Here is a 16,561-nt window from a genome sequence, read left to right on the forward strand (position 1 = left end):
ATATTCGCTTTACTTATAAGTAAGACCTTTAGATGTGAAGTGCTTAAAATTACCAGTAAGAGCCCTTTTCCACTGACAGCTTTCCAATCAGAAAGTCGCATCAGATGTGATTTTCCGGCAATCAGGAAATTGCAGAGGCATTGTGATTATTGTGGTCGCTGCGCCCCTTTCCTACAATAGTGATCAGACGCAATGCTCTTTTTTTTACCCACATACAATCGCATTGCTTTCTGCAGTTTTCCTGCAAGTGCGTTTAGGTTGTAGTCTATGGGAGCGCAGGAAAGTGGCATAGAAAGCACAGCACTGTGTGAATTTTGTGCGAGTCACCTAGGCAGCACGAAGTCCGGCCCCCATCTCCCAAAAATTGTGCCATACATAGTGACGATTGCATGAAAAATCACTTGGCAACATATGGGAAATCACACTTAAAAAACGCTGCAAATCATGATCAGAAATGCAGCATATTTGTTATCGAAATCCTTTTTCACAGTGGAAAGGGGCTCTAAGAGGGTACCCACCTTCTGACAACCATTGGAAACTTTACTTTTTTTTACCTTGTTGATTTTTGTTTATTTAACGTTTGTGTTAATTTTTCATGTCGCCATGTAAACTCTGCTTATTTCAATGTCTGTGTTGTGTCCTCAGGTCTACAATGCTCTAAAGCCAAAATGGAGCCAGGTATCTGGAAGATGATTGCAGAACTGGTGTTAGTATTATCTAGCAAGGCTGAACATTAGGCCTGAAAGATAAATCGAATTTAAACCGAATTCGCGATTACCAAGATCACAAATTCGAAATCATCAAAGCAGCAATTTCTGTGATGATGCCATTTTTTTGCATAGGGAAAGTTTAAAGAAGTGGCTTCAAACTTACCCCAAGTACGGGGGCATGCGGCCTGCAGCATCGGCAGTGTTGGACATACCTTTTGCACGAGTCCAACGCTGTCCATCCTCTCTTGCCATCTGCTGACTCTTGTGCACAGCATACTTCCTGTTTCCTGTATGTCACATGACATACAGGAAGTATGCCATGCATTAGAGCCTTCAGGAGGCAAAGTGGAGAGATGGGCATCACTGGACTCATGCTAGAAGGTATGTCCAGCACTGCCGCAGCTTGGGGCATGGAAAAGACACAGAGGGGGCACAGAAGAGACAAAAGGGGCACAAAGGGGGCAACAGAGAGACCCAGAGGGTACAGAGAGAGAGACACAGAGGGGACACAAAAGGGGCACAAAGAGAGACACAGATGGTGCACAAAGAGAAGGGGACAGAGGCGCACAGAGGAGGGGAACAATGCTTGATTTGAAGGAAATTGTGAATCGAATCGAAATCACGATTTTGGACAGAAATCGATCGATTCAATTTTTTCCTAAAATCATTCAGGCCTACTGAACATACAATTACATTGTGCACCTGTCCGTTTGTCCAGATTACATACTGGTTAATGAAGGAACACGGACCTCGAGTATTCTGACATCTTTATAACAAAACTGAGTACATCCTCCCTTTTTTTTTATATTTTATGAAATCTTTTTATGGGATGATACTGAAGATATGGCACTTTGATGTAATGGAGTCACTGTACAGCATGTATAATGGTGTAAATATGCCGTTCCGTTAGAATAACTCAACATGCAGCCATTCATGTCCAAACCACTGGCAACAAAAGTTGAGCACACCCCTAAGTGAAGAATGTGACAATTGGGCCCAATGTGTTAGTATTTTGTATGGCCAGCATTATATTTCAGCATTGCCTTAACTCTCTTGGGCATGGAGTGGAGAGATGGTGGACTGGTCTGGAAGGCAGTGGTGGAGGCTGGCTGGAGAGCTCCATGCAGTCGTCATCCTCTTCATTCTTTCTCTTGTCATTCTGGTTGTGCTGTCCCTCTGCACTTCTCTCAATGGACTCAACTTCTTCACTCACAGCTCAGCTCCTCCTACACCCCAGCAGCCCACATACGGGGACAGCACTGGTTGCTACTCTGATTGGCTGGCAAGGGAAGTGTTCAGGCGGGAGTGATGAAAATAACAGCAAACAGCCTGCTAGGTTATCACACTGTGTGGTCCCTTCTTGTGGCCACCCTCTCTTCTGTGCTCCTCCTCCACATGGCTGTGCATAGCAACCACTGCCGGGAACATACTGGGCATGCATGGTTACTAATGACTCAGAATCCTGCATGCTCAGGATGCACTTGGCCATGGGTGCTGTGCAAAGCTGTTTGGGAGCATGATCCATTGGGGAAGGTGCATGTTGTGGACAGGGCATGCGTCCTGCTCTGACGAAAACAGTCAGATATGTGAATGATGGGGGGGGCTACAGCTGCAGTACAGAGAGGAGACCGGTCACAAGAAGGGCCACCAAGTGTCTGATAATATAACGTACTAGCTGATGGCCCGGCGTTGCCTGGGTATGTATTTGGCTGGTGTCGTCTGCGCCCACTTTTTCTAACCCTAACAATACACAAACACTCAATAATCAAGTTTGTGAGCTTTGGATTCAATAACTTGTATATTCCCATAGAAATTAAACCAATCAGATTGGTGTTTGTGACTCCGCCCCTCTCCGGCATTTGAACCCCAGTCACCCAAATGACCAACTGTAGCAGGTTTGAGGCATCTGCTATTAACAGTGTAAAAATGGCAGCAATTTAAATATTCCCCTTGAAAATCAACAGGTGAATTTTGATTGGCTATTATAGGCTCCACCCACTCCCCTGAATATTAATCTCAGTCACCCACTGACCATCTGAGCAAAGTTTGAGAACCCTGCCATTAACAGTGTAAGAAGGTCTGCAGTTTATATTTTCCCAGTGAAATTTGTTTTTGGCTGTGCCCACTTTTTGTAATTTGGACACACAGTCGCTCAATGACCTAGTTTGTGAGCTTTCGGGTCCTTGGCATCAATAAAAACAAATCTGATTAGCTGTTTGTGACTGCGCCCCCTTTTTTGAATTTGAACCCGTTACCCAATGACCAACTGTACCAGGTTTCAAGCTTGGGCCATAACAGTGCAAGAATGGGAGCAATTGTAATATTCCACTTGAAAATCAACAGGTGAATATTGATTGGCTTTTTTTAGGCTCCACCCACTTTTCTGAATATTACTCCCAGTCACCCAGTAACCAACTGTGCAAAGTTTGAGAACCCTGCCATTAACCGTAACAAAGGGCTACAGTGTACATTTTCCGAGGGAAATCTGTTTTTCACTCCACCAAGTTTTTGTAACCTTGACACACAGTCACTCAATGACCAAGTTTGTGAGCTTTCGGGCTCCTGGCATCAAAATTGTGTGAATGGAAGCAGTTTATCCAGCAAAGAAATCTGATTGGCTGTTTGTGGCTCTGCCCCTTTAGTGAATTTGAACCCCAGTCACTTATTGACCGACTGTAGCAGGTTTGAGGCCTCTGCCATTAACAGTGTAAACATGGCAGCAGTTTCAATATTCCCCTTGAAAATCAATAGGTGATTTTTGATTGGCTTTTGTAGGCTCCACCCACTTTCCTGAATCTTAATCTCCTTCACCCGGTGACCAAGTGTGGCAAGTTTGAGAACCCTGCGATTCACAGTCTAAGAATAGCTGCAGTTTACATTTCCCCATTAAAAATCAATGGCTGAAATTTGATTGGCTGTTTTATGCTCAACCCACTTTTCCTGGATTTGTAACCATGGTCACCAAGTGACCAACTGTGCCAAGTGTGGGGACTATGGCTTGATTACTGTGAGAATGGCAGCCATTTCCATTTTTTCCACTGACATAAATGGGTGAAATCTGATTTTCTGTTTATAGCTTCGCCCAGATGTACACACACACACACACACACACACACACACACACACACACACACACACACACACTACAAACACACACACACCTTCCTCCAGCCCCCCGTAGCCCGCGAGGTCTCCTGGTATCATCTTGGTCCTTTCCGTGGTCCCGTTGTCCGGTCATCTGGTGACTTCCAAGCAAGTCGCCCTTGCTCCCTTCTGAAGCACGCCTGCCATGTCATAATGCCGGGCGCTGTCAGCCTCCTGCGCATGCGTGGTTCTTTAAACACTCCACCGCACATGTGCAGGAGGCTGACTCTTCCTGAAGGGTCCCTTTAAAGCAAAGCTTATTACACATGAGAGATCTCACACCGGCGGTGATATTCTATTCATGTGCTGAATGTGGGAAATATTTTGTAGAGAAATTGCATTTTGTCACATGAGAGATCTCACACTGAAGACTAGTCCTTGTACTGAGTGTGAGAAATATTTTGGAAGTAAAGTAAATTTTGTCATACATGAGAGATGCTGTAGAGTGTGGGAAATATTTTAGCTTTAGACCTCTTTTCCGCGGACAGTTGAACTGTATGCTCAGCAAGCCATTACCAGGCAGCAGTGAGCAATTACTAGGCAGCAGTGAGCAGTTGCCAAGCAGCAGTTGCCAGGCAGCAGCGAGCAGTTGCCAGGCAGCAGCTAGCAGTTACCAGGCAGCAGTGAGCAGTTACCAGGCAGCAGCAAGCATTGCCAGGCAGCAGTCAGTTATCAGGCAGCAGCGAGCAGGGAGCAGTTGGCCAGGCAGCAACAAGCAGTTACCAGGCAGCAGTGAGCAGTTGTTAGTTTGAGGCTTTTCACTGCTTATCAACTGTCCGTGGAAAAGAGGCCTTAAGCAAAACTTGATATGCATGAGAGATCTCATACTGGTGACAAACCTTGTTCTGTGCTGAGTGTGCAAAATGTTTTTATACAGAAATTTAATTTTATCACAAATAAGAGTCCTCACACTGAGGAGAAGCTGTACTTTGTTTATGGGAAATGGTTGATTTACCTCTAACACCTTGCCATACAAAAATGGTCTTCCACTACTGAGTGGCCCTGTTTATGTCCTGAGTGTTGAAAGTGTTTCAGAGGTAAAGCAAACCTTGTCATGCATGAGCGATCTTCTAATTGAGAAGCCCTATTTATGTCATAACTGTGGGAAATGTTTTATAGGTAAAGCAAACCTTGTCATATAAGGCCCAGTGCACACCAAAAGCGCTAGCAGATCCACAAAACGCTAGCAGTTTTTGGAGCTGATTTCAGAGCAATTCTAGGTATGTTTAGAGACGTTTTCTAAACACACCTAGCGGTTTTGGGTGCGTTTTTGGGTAGTAGATTACACATATTGTTACAGTCAAAGCTGTTACTGAACAGCTTCTGTAACAAAAACGCCTGGCAAACCGCTCTGAAGTAGCGTTTTTTAGAGCGGTTTGCGTTTTTCCTATACTTTACATTGAGGACGAAACGCTTCAGAAAACCGCAAAAGTGCAGCAGGAGGCGCGTTTGCGGCTTGGCAAAAACCTCAAAAGGCCGGTGTACACTATTCCATTGCAATACATTAGCCAAACGTTTTTACAGGCGGATGCAGCCGGCGGATCGCTCCAAAAACCGCTCTGTATGCACTAGGCCTATGAGAGATCTCACACAATTGAGAAGTCTACTGTATGTGCTGAGTGTGGGAAATGTTTTATAGGTAAAGCAAACCTTTTCATGCATGACAGATCTCACACAATTGAGAAGCCTGTTGTATGTTCTGAGTGTGGGAAATGTTTTATAGGTAAAGCAAACCTTGTCATGCATGACAGATCTCACACAATTGAGAAGCCTGGTGTATGTGCTGAGTGTGGGAAATGTTTTAGAGGTAAAGCAAACCTTGTCATATAAGTGATGTTAAACTATTGAAGAGCTCTATTGATGTGATGAGTGAGGGATTGGTGGGGCTTCTCAATAGTGAGAGATTTCTCAAGTATGACAAGGTGTGCTTTGCCTCTATTTCCCACACTCAGCACATAAACTCTGTAGTGTGCGAATACTCAGGTATGACAAAGTTTGCTTTACCTCGAAAACATTCCCCACACTCATCACATAAATAGGGCGTCTCAATTGTGTGACATTTCACATGTATGACAAGGTGTGCTTAAAGCGGTTTAACCCTGACATAATATTCAATAAAAACATGTTTACCTGCTTTTTATATGCCATACGGTTATCATATTTGCATTTGTGCATAAGTATTATTATTCATTTAGAAGTTATAGGTTTCCAAAAGTACAGTTTTTTTGCTTTGTGAGCTGACTTTGCATTTTATTAATAACTGCTTTTATTTGTTGCTGTTTTGCAGGCAGACATGTGAGGAATGTGACACATTCTCTGACTGTGCAGGAGCTGCTGGAGACAGAGAGACATCTGCTCCCTGTCCTGTCTTCATAGGTGAGCCCATCACACAATCACCAGCAATTCATAGCTTTCCTGCAGAGGCTTCTGGGTCCTATCCTCGAGGCCTACAGCTCCGCCGCCTCCTTCATCCACAGCTTCAATGGTTGCGTGTCAGAGAAAGAGTTTACCCAATCTGCAGAAGTACCTGCTGACCAGGGCGGAACGGAAGGTCGCCGTCTATGGTAAGCTGTGCTCTACCACCAGCCAATCAAACACGTTTCATCCTCTTAAATGTTCTCTGCAAAACCTTTGCGTAGTTGTCAGACTGTTGACTTGGACTTAAAGTAAACATGAGTTAGAGGAAAAAAGAGGATTTTTACTTACATGTACATGATTTCAGTAGTTTGGCTGATCAGTGGCAGCAATGTTTACTGTTCAGTATTCAGAATAACCACAAGTAGGCAGTGTTGCAGTGGAGATAGCAGAGTTAAAAAGCTGGCAGCAAAGTTTGAGATAAAGTAGTTTCCCTCTGTGCACTTTCTGAGGTCTCTTTATGCTATAGAGTTCGGTAAAAGACTGCTGCACTTGGGTGATTCTGTTCCATCATAAAATGTTACATCAGAGCTCTCTGCAATCTTTAGGTCAAATCTGCCCATTCATTGTCTGATGCATGGCAGCCTTTACAGTATGAGACAGATCTGCCTCATACGCTAGTCTGATCGCAGAGAGATCTGTCAGCTGTCCATACAGCGCAGGCTGATTCCCGATCGATTTCAGCATGAAATCCCCCCCCCCCCCCCGGGTGTAGATGCATGACTACTTCACCTGTTAGTGTAGTGTCTGCCGCTGTTTCACTCTCTGCACTCTTCCTCACGAACACTGCCATTTCAGAGCAGGAGACTTGGGCGCACAGGGAGTAACTTTGGCACCGACAGAAGACGGAGCTGAAGTTACTTTTAAAACACTATAATTAAGCCAAATTATTTTGTTCCCCACCATCCATGGCAGCCTGGAGGGGGAATAGTATTTTACGTGGCCGGGAACTTGTGCAGTACCAGGATTAGCCATACTGGCTGTATCCTGCGTCCAAGTCTCCTGCGCCGATTCCTCTCGTACGCCTTCCTCAGTCTCAACACTCTTCCTTACTCCTGTGCAGGAGTTCCCTAATCCTTCCCTAATCCTGGAAGCAATGCCTATTAAAGTGTACCTGAGACGGGGTAACAAGTTTTGTTTTACTTAACCTGGGGCTTCTTGCAGCCCCCGAAACCTTACAGGAGCCTCAGTTTCCTCTCACCATGCGCTTACAAAAGCTTGCTGACTGTTCCAGACACATGTGCAGCATACACAGAATGTTCCAGGTCATGGGAGCATGTTCATGGGAGGCAACTACCCGGGCCAGGCAAGCGCAGTAGCCCACGGACCACGACAAGTGATCTTATGGGGGGCACAGTGGCAGAGGAAAGAGGGACCTGTTACACTACGGGGGCTGGAAGACGCTTCAGTTTAGTAAAATAGAGCTTGTTCTTCAGTGGTTTAGTCGGCTCTGGCACTTTGTGGCTGACAGGCAGGCCTGGTGTTCTTAATAGGAGCATGCAGGCCTGGATTTACATCACAGGAGCCTATAGGCCCAGATGTCTTGGCACCCTAGACTCCGCCCTCCATGAACCTACAAACCCCCTCTAAACTGCACTGCTAGTGTGTTTACTGTCCCAGCTGTCACTTCTCCCTTACTTCCCTTGGCCGTCACAGGTAGCTACAGGTGTCCCTTACCATTAGGCTGCAAGAACTACCCTCAGTGTTAAGTAGCTAGTGGTGCCCCCGACTAAAGGGAGATCTTGTCCGTGGAATTCTGAGACCAGGGTGAGTAACCTCTCATTTACGCTCTGCTCACGACTTTGCATAGGGAAGGAGGGAGGGAGGCAATAGGGGAAGGGAGTGAGCCGCCTTTCCATAGTCAGTCGCCTGTAGGCACTTGCCTACAGTGCCTTATAGTAAATCCGGCCCTGGGAGCATGGCTGGTGGGGCTTGTGCAGAGGGACACAGCATGGGAAGGGTGGGCTCGAGGATGATCCGGGAAGCCACTGGCCTCTCCATAGGCTTCTGTCTACTGAGTTAAATATCTATTTTTTTTTTCTTCTTTTTTTCCCCAAACAAAATCACTGGCATACAGGGTACACAGGAAAGGTACAGCCTTGTCACACTACTTTTTGGACAAGTCTGATATTCTCCTGTGTCCCCTCGTGTGATTGGAGGGAGAGGATCTGAACGCAGAGCTTGTGCAGTGGCTGAGTCACATGATGCTGGTGGGAGAGGCTCTGAACGCAGAGCTTGTGCAGTGGCTAAGTCACATGTTGCAGGTGGGATAGGCTCTGAACGCAGAGCTTGTGCAGTGGCTGAGTCACATGATGCTGGTGGGAGAGGCTCTGAACGCAGAGCTTGTGCAGTGGCTAAGTCACATGTTGCAGGTGGGATAGGCTCTGAACGCAGAGCTTGTGCAGTGGCTGAGTCACATGATGCTGGTGGGAGAGGCTATGAACGCAGAGCTTGTGCAGTGGCTGAGTCACATGATGCTTGTGCAGTGGCTGAGTCACATGATGCTGGTGGGAGAGGCTATGAACGCAGAGCTTGTGCAGTGGCTGAGTCACATGATGCTGGTGGGAGAGGCTATGAACGCAGAGCTTGTGCAGTGGCTGAGTCGCATGATGCCTGGTGGGAGAGGCTCTGAACGCAGAGCTTGTGCAGTGGCTAAGTCACATGATGCTGGTGGGAGAGGCTATGAACGCAGAGCTTGTGCAGTGGCTGAGTCACATGATGCTGGTGGGAGAGGCTATGAACGCAGAGCTTGTGCAGTGGCTGAGTCGCATGTTGCAGGTGGGATAGGCTCTGAACGCAGAGCTTGTGCAGTGGCTGAGTCACATGATGCTGGTGGGAGAGGCTATGAACGCAGAGCTTGTGCAGTGGCTGAGTCAATGATGCAGGTGGGAGAGGCTCTGAACGCAGAGCTTGTGCAGTGGCTGAGTCACATGATGCTGGTGGGATAGGCTCTGAACGCAGAGCTTGTGCAGTGGCTGAGTCGCATGATGCCTGGTGGGAGAGGCTCTGAACGCAGAGCTTGTGCAGTGGCTGAGTCACATGATGCTGGTGGGAGAGGCTATGAACGCAGAGCTTGTGCAGTGGCTGAGTCACATGATGCTGGTGGGAGAGGCTCTGAACGCAGAGCTTGTGCAGTGGCTGAGTCACATGATGCTGGTGGGAGAGGCTTTGAACGCAGAGCTTGTGCAGTGGCTGAGTCACATGATGCTGGTGGGAGAGGCTTTGAACGCAGAGCTTGTGCAGTGGCTGAGTCACATGATGCTGGTGGAAGAGGTTATGAACGCAGAGCTTGTGCAGTGGCTGAGTCACATGATGCTGGTGGGAGAGGCTATGAACGCAGAGCTTGTGCAGTGGCTGAGTCACATGATGCTGGCGGGAGAGGCTTTGAACGCAGAGCTTGTGCAGTGGCTGAGTCACATGATGCTGGTGGAAGAGGATATGAACGCAGAGCTTGTGCAGTGGCTGAGTCACATGATGCTGGTGGAAGAGGTTATGAACGCAGAGCTTGTGCAGTGGCTGAGTCACATGATGCTGGTGGGAGCTGGCGCTGTTTTATTTCATCTCTGACTTTTGATCTATTTTCTTTCTGAGATGTTTATTCAGCTTGTGAAGCAGATTATTGTTGTGGAAGTGATACAACAGTCTGATTTGGGATTAGGGGCTGAGTTATGTTAGAACAGGAAACCATCACTGATCCAGCAATCCTGCACTGGTATATTCTGAACTATTTAAAAATGGAATTTTATTTGGTAGTAACCATTGCAACCCTTGGTTGGGTCATATTGCATCATAGTGAGGGTTAAAGATAAGTTAGTAAATTAGCAGCAGTGTGATTAAAACCAATACCCACTGCCAGCATGAGACTGCAATTATTCATTTTTTTCTGGATTTATTATTTAAAGGATACCTGAACTGAGAGGCATATGGAGGCTACCATATTTATTTCCTTTTACACAATGCAAATTGCCTGGCAGTCCTGGTGATTCTCTCTCTAATACTTTTAGCCATAGCCCCTGAACAAGCATGCAGCAGATCAGGTTCTCTGACTGGATTTGCCACATGCTTGTTTCAGGTGGGGATTCAGACACTACTGACACATGAAAAGTCAGCAGGACAGCCAGGCAACTGGTATTGTTTAACCACTTTACCACCAGCGGTGCGGATATCTCCGTCCCTTTTTCCACCCTGTCAACACCAGGGACGGAGATATCCGCACCTCCCGCCGATGTCTGCGCTCCCGCTCGCTCGTGTGCGCGCCCCTGCGCTTGTGCACGCCGCTGCCGGCTCGCCCGGAGATCAATGAACGGGAAAAACCATTCCCGTTCGTTGATCTAAGCCCCCCGCAATGATCGGCTGCTTCTATGAGAGCGCGATCATTGTGAAAAAAAAAAAGTTTCCCAGCCTCATAAGACTTCCTGCAAGCGTACTTCCTACGCTTGCAGGTCGCATAAACAAAAAGTTACTGTGGCCATCTTGTGGCCAAATAGTAAAACTACACCCTAAAGCATTTTTCATATACAAATACATTAGTTTTCCACTAAAATTAACTCATTACCTCCCACACTCCCCAATTTTTTTTTGTAATTAAATTAATTACAAAATAAAAATTGCAATTAAAAAAAAATACATAAATAATTACCTTAGGGACTGAAATTTTTAAATATTTATGTCAAGAGGGTATAACACTGTTACTTTATAAATTATGGGCTTGTAATTAGGGATGGACGCAAAACTGAAAAAAATGCACCTTTATTTCCAAATAAAATATTGGCTCTAAACATTGTGATAGGGACATAATTTAAACGGTTTTATAACCAGGACAAAAGGGCAAATACATTTCATGGATTTTAATTACAGTAGCATGCATTATTTAAAAACTATAATGGCCGAAAACTGAAAAATAATGCATTTTTTCCCACATTTTTTCCTATTTTCCCATTAAAACACATTTAGAATAAAATAATTCTTGGCATAATGTCCCACCTAAAGAAAGCCTAATTGGTGGCGAAAAAAACAATATATATAGTTCATTTCATTGTGATAAGTAATGATAAAGTTATAGATGAATGAATGGAAGGCGCGCTGAAAGGTGAAAATTGTTCTGGTGCTCAAGGGGTAAAACCCCTCAGTTGTGAAGTGGTTAAAGAGGAAATAAATATGGCGGCCTCCATAGCTCTCGCGTGTGTACTATAAAGAAAGCTAGCTACTTCTGCTATCACACATCTTTCACGAACCATGACTATTATTGGGTATGTATAAAATACAATTGGCTGCACCACCTGTGTATTGGTAAGTCCTAGAAAATTACCAATATCTTCTAAAATTCCTTAACTACCTTACGACCGCTTTACGCCAATGGGCGTGGCCACGACAGCAGCCCCAGGACCGCCTAATGCCAATTAGTCCTGGGGCCGGCTACTGCAGGAGATCGTGTGCAGGCTGCGCGCGCATCTCCTGCTTGGAAGGAAGAGCTCCACCCCACCTTCAGTCTCCGAGCGGCGAGCGCTGCTCAAGAGACAGTAGAAAGACGGCGGTTATGCCGTCTAACAGAGTACAGCGCTGCGATCAGCAGCAGTGCTGTACTGGGGACAGCCGTGTGACACCCACAGAGAGCTCTGTTGATGGGGGGAAAAGGGTGGGGGGAATCACTAGTACACTGTTGTGCTGTCCGGCAGCTTGGTCTTTAAGCTGCAGTGGCCAATTTAAACAAAAAATAGCCTGGTCTTTAAGGGGGTTTAGCACTGTGGTCCTGAAGTGGTTAAAGATAGCCCGAGGTGGGCTTAAAAAAAAAAAAAGTAGGCTATCTGATCTGCAGGGCTGAGCGGATCAGGTAGCCACAAAAACCGCCGCAATAACCCACTTTCACTTGCGTGACCCCTGGGTTGTCTCTCATAGCGTGCAGGGCGGCGGGGGAGCAGCAGGAGGCGTGGCCAGGGGAGAGAGCTGCCCAACGGCAGCTCTGGAAACCCTGTAAAAATGCCCCTGGCCTTTTCAACAGGGAATTCCTCTCACCTCTGTTTACTTCGCTAAACTCGGGGGGGGGGGGGGGGGTGCAGAGCAGCGGTTGGGGGACACAGAGCCATGTCATTAGGCAAAGAACATGGCTCTGTGTCCCATCTGCCCCCCATATCCCCACCTTGGGTTCTCTTTAATATAAAGTCCTGTGAGTTCGTTGTGGTTTATCCAGTCCTGAGTAAATTTTAAGTACACATCCACTGCGCTCTCCCACTTCAATTCAGCCTATGAAGAAAAACACTGTACGTAGTGTAATACTGCTTCAAATAATTCAGCACAATTCAAACTTCCAGAGCAGTGTGAACCAAGTGCTCTCACTCATGACACCATCACTCCACAACCAGGAAGGCTCACCAAATGGATGCCACCTCGTTTTTCAGGTAAGTGTTGCGCTTAAATGTATGCTTCACCAGAGCACATCAGAGATTCATACCCAATTTCTAGATTAAACCTCTTTAATCTTCAATAAAACAGTGCAGTGAATGTGTACTTAAAATTTATGATTGGGTATGACTCAGGCAAGATTGACAAATCCTGTCAGCTTAACAGCAGATGATTGTTAAATATCTAGTCCCAGTTCCTCACTGGAGATGCTTTAGTATTATTTTTGGTGTTAATTAACCTTGTTTGACTTTTGGACACTCGCTTGTGCTGTGATAGGCCAATGTTTTTTGGTGATCTCAGCATTTCTCACTTACCCTCTCAAGTGTTCCTGGTATTTTGCCTATTGCACATTTACAAAAAGGCAAATACATTGCAAAACACCAAAAAATCAGGTTTGTTTTTTATTGGTCACTTCAGTACCAGCCGTTGAAGCTTCTGTTCACTACTTTTTCATCTTTAGACGTTTTCGGTGGGGTCTATTCTCTACTTGTGGATGTGTAAATCTGTTGGCTTCCATAATATCTGGTGGCTTGATATGTTTGGTATGGTTTTAGCTGTGTCATTTTAACAGCTGTATAATGAGTCTCGGGGTACCACGGTGCCGAGATTCTGCTGAGTGTAAAAGTAGGTTTCCTATCCTTAGTTGTGCACCAGGATATCTTGTCTACCACAGTAGAGATGATGCCTTCCCCCCCGCTTTCAGTTAGGCTAGGTTCACAGTGATCATTTGCATAACACGTGTTACAATCCCTGTGAACTGCAATGGAGACTGGACATAGACTTTAATACAAAGGGCTCGATTTACTAAAGCGTGATAACTCAGTTATCACGTGTAAAGGCTTTGCACGTGCAACGTATCATTCACGTGCTTAGTATCATTATCACGTGCTAAGTAACGTACGTTAATGTAATATGGTGCGCGCAAAGTTTAATGCGCGTCGCTTTATGTACTGTATACAGTAATAATTCATGATCTACATTACCATCATGTGATCTGCAGTGACTTCACGTGATAATGATACTTAGCACGTGATAATGATACTTAGCACGTGATAATGATACTTAGCACGTGATAATGATATTTAGCACGCGATAATGATACTTAGTACCTGATAATGATACTTAGCACATGATATCACGCGCAAAGCGGCTTATCACTGTCGTGCTAAGTGTTAGCACACTTTAGTGAATTGAGCCCTTAGCCTACATGCAGGGAGTTAGAATAACACGACCAGTTACAACGCAGTAGTGTGAACAGGTCCATAGAATTGTATGGGCAGTGAGTGGACACACAATGATCACTGTGAACTAGCCCTTAGGGCTCATTTACACTAGGGGCATTTTTGACATATTTTTTTAAGCGTTGGCAATTTTCAAAATCGCCTTGAAAGCGCTTGTGCAATGATTCTCTGTGAGAAGGTTCACATCTGAGCGGTTCGTTTCCGATCCGCTCAGAAAAGCAGTGCAAGGACCATTTTTTCCGCCTAAATGGAAGCTATAGGAAAACGCAAAACGCTCACACAATTGCCTTGTGCAGCAATTGCGTGAGTGTTTTTAAGAATAAATACATTGTTTTTATTCTCTTCCAAAGTTCACTTCCTGACTGATGTCAGGAAGTCAAAAAACGCAATCGCTCTGCAAAAACGCTTAGAAAAGCACAAAAAAAACAAACCAGCCAACGCGATCGGAGTGCAATGTGAACGAGGCCTTAGTGTCACCAGCAAGGATAGAGTTTGATCCTGCTGGCAAAGCTGTACGAAATGATCACTGTTGCAATAGTACATGTCACCCTGGAATACAATAGAGGAGGGATGAGGACACCTTAGTGCATGATGGGACAGTGGGTGGGAGAGAGGTGCTGTGTGCTCACATGAGATGATCGGGCATGCCAGTTATTTTAGTGACCTATCAGGACAGCTGTATGTGCTCTAGATCAGTGATGGCTAACCTTGGCACTCCAGCTGTGGTGAAACTACAAGTCCCATGAGGCATTGCAATACTCTGACAGCTCTAAGCATAACTCGGGGAAGCAGAGGCATGATGGGATTTGAAGTTTTGTCACAGCTGGAGTGCCAAGGTTAGCCATCACTGCCCTAGATGGAGCCAAGAATCTCGTATGTGTACACAGCTATAGATATTGCCGTGTTTGGACTAGATTATCTGTAAAGATGTTACTAATAGGGATGATCACGAATTCAGAAATATTTGCATCTCATTGAAGGATTGTCAGTTTTTATGCAAATATATGCTGCTTGAAAATGGACCAATCAAGTCCCACAAAGGTTTAAATTGATTGCTGCATTAATTTGCATAAAATGAACATAATCCTGCATGCACTAGGACATATTTGCATCTCACTGATCATCCCTAGCTACCAATAGGAGCATCCCTTACCTGCAGTGAGGGTGGTCAGTGACCTATTGCCATTGGGAACATCCCTCACCTACACTGTAGAGATGGTCAGTGACCTGAAAACATCTCAGTTTTGCATGCAAGCTTTATGCAGCTTGGGACTGGGCCAGTCATGTTCACTTCCTGCCATTTTTGAAAAGTGCAATTCCAAGCTGCATACAATGTGTATGTAAGTTGGATTTATTTGCATGCGCTTGACCATCGCTAGGGGTGCAAATCATTTTGAGTTAATGCAAAATGATGGAAATATATAGTGTTTGGGAAATGTACTAATCCAGTGAAGCAGAGATGATTTTTGATTGGTTCTTATTCAATCTGCATACATTTGCATAATTCTAAATTATTAACATTTAATTTTTCAACCCTATCTCTCTCTCTAGTTACTCATTGGTGAAATACCCAGTTGTTATGGTGACCAGGTTACCAATCCAAAAATTCTGAGGTCAAGAGATGGGCAGTGAGAGGCCAATCATCTCCACTTGCACTCAAATTGGGTGTAAATTCTAGGCAGAAGTTGGACCACAATAGCCTCTGTCAGTGTTGATTGGTTAACAGGACCAATCAAATTCCACCTTAGCAGGATTCCATTGGTACATTTTCAAGCTGTTCACGTAGAAAATGTGCATTACCCTACATGAACTTGGAATCCTATGCACCTCATTGACTATCCCTAGCGAGGAATATCCTAAAGCTGAGTTGATGCAGGGCTATGTAGATTTTGTAGGCAAATTTGTAAAGCTTGAAAATAGACCAATTGAATCCTGTCAAGGTGGAATTTGATTGGTCTATTTTCAAGCTGGATAAATTTGCATACAAAATTTAGATCATCTTGGATTAATCTTATTGACTTTTTTCCTATGGCTGAATTGAGGAAGTCGCCCTGGTAAGTGGTGAAATGGCTCTTGCATTGAGTAAGGGATTTAGCTTATCTATACAAATATATATAGTGAAGTTTATTAGCTCATCTGGAGTAAGTCACTTTGTATTTTGTAGTTTTTGTTCTTGTTTGTGTATAATACCTCACAAGCTCTGCGTCTATAACTTCTCGCTTAAAGAGAATCTGTACTGTAAAATTCTTACAATAAAAAGCATACCATTCTATTCATTATGTTCTCCTGGGCCCCTCTGTGCTGTTTCTGCCTCTCCCTGCTGCAATCCTGGCTTGTAATTGCCAGTTTCAGGCAGTGTTTACAAACAAAAGATATAGCAAGTGATACGCTGAGAGTAGCTCAGTGTGTGAGTCATACAGAGTGTGCAGGGGGCCTGGAGAGGGTGTGTATAGCTTCTATCCAATCACAAGCAGCCCTGCACATTCCAGCCTGACTGCCTCAGCCCGATAGAGCCGACAGAGGAGAGAAGATTAGATCATATAACAGAGATAATACAGCCACTAGGAAAGGCTGCAGTAAGACAGAGCACATTAGAACAGCTATAGGAACATATAGGATAGAAGAAATAAGGCTCAAAATTTTGTTACAGAA

At 45.0% G+C, this 16,561-nt stretch overlaps 1 protein-coding gene across 5 annotated transcripts in view; it reads left to right on the forward strand.

The window, feature by feature from the left end:
- Positions 1-16,561, forward strand: part of LOC137535952 (glycerol-3-phosphate acyltransferase 1, mitochondrial-like) — a 128,843-nt gene that overhangs the window by 15,562 nt on the left and 96,720 nt on the right. For all 5 annotated transcript variants that reach the window (XR_011024485.1, XR_011024486.1, XM_068257841.1 and 2 more), the window contains one exon: positions 6,142-6,418. Coding sequence is in view for 3 of the 5 variants with exons in the window: in XM_068257841.1 (XP_068113942.1) it covers positions 6,337-6,418 (82 nt within the window). In the remaining 2 variants the exon portion in view is untranslated. The remainder of the gene's footprint in view (positions 1-6,141; positions 6,419-16,561) is intronic.

This window comes from Hyperolius riggenbachi, chromosome 10 (genome assembly GCF_040937935.1).
Source record: "Hyperolius riggenbachi isolate aHypRig1 chromosome 10, aHypRig1.pri, whole genome shotgun sequence".
NCBI lineage: Eukaryota > Metazoa > Chordata > Amphibia > Anura > Hyperoliidae > Hyperolius > Hyperolius riggenbachi.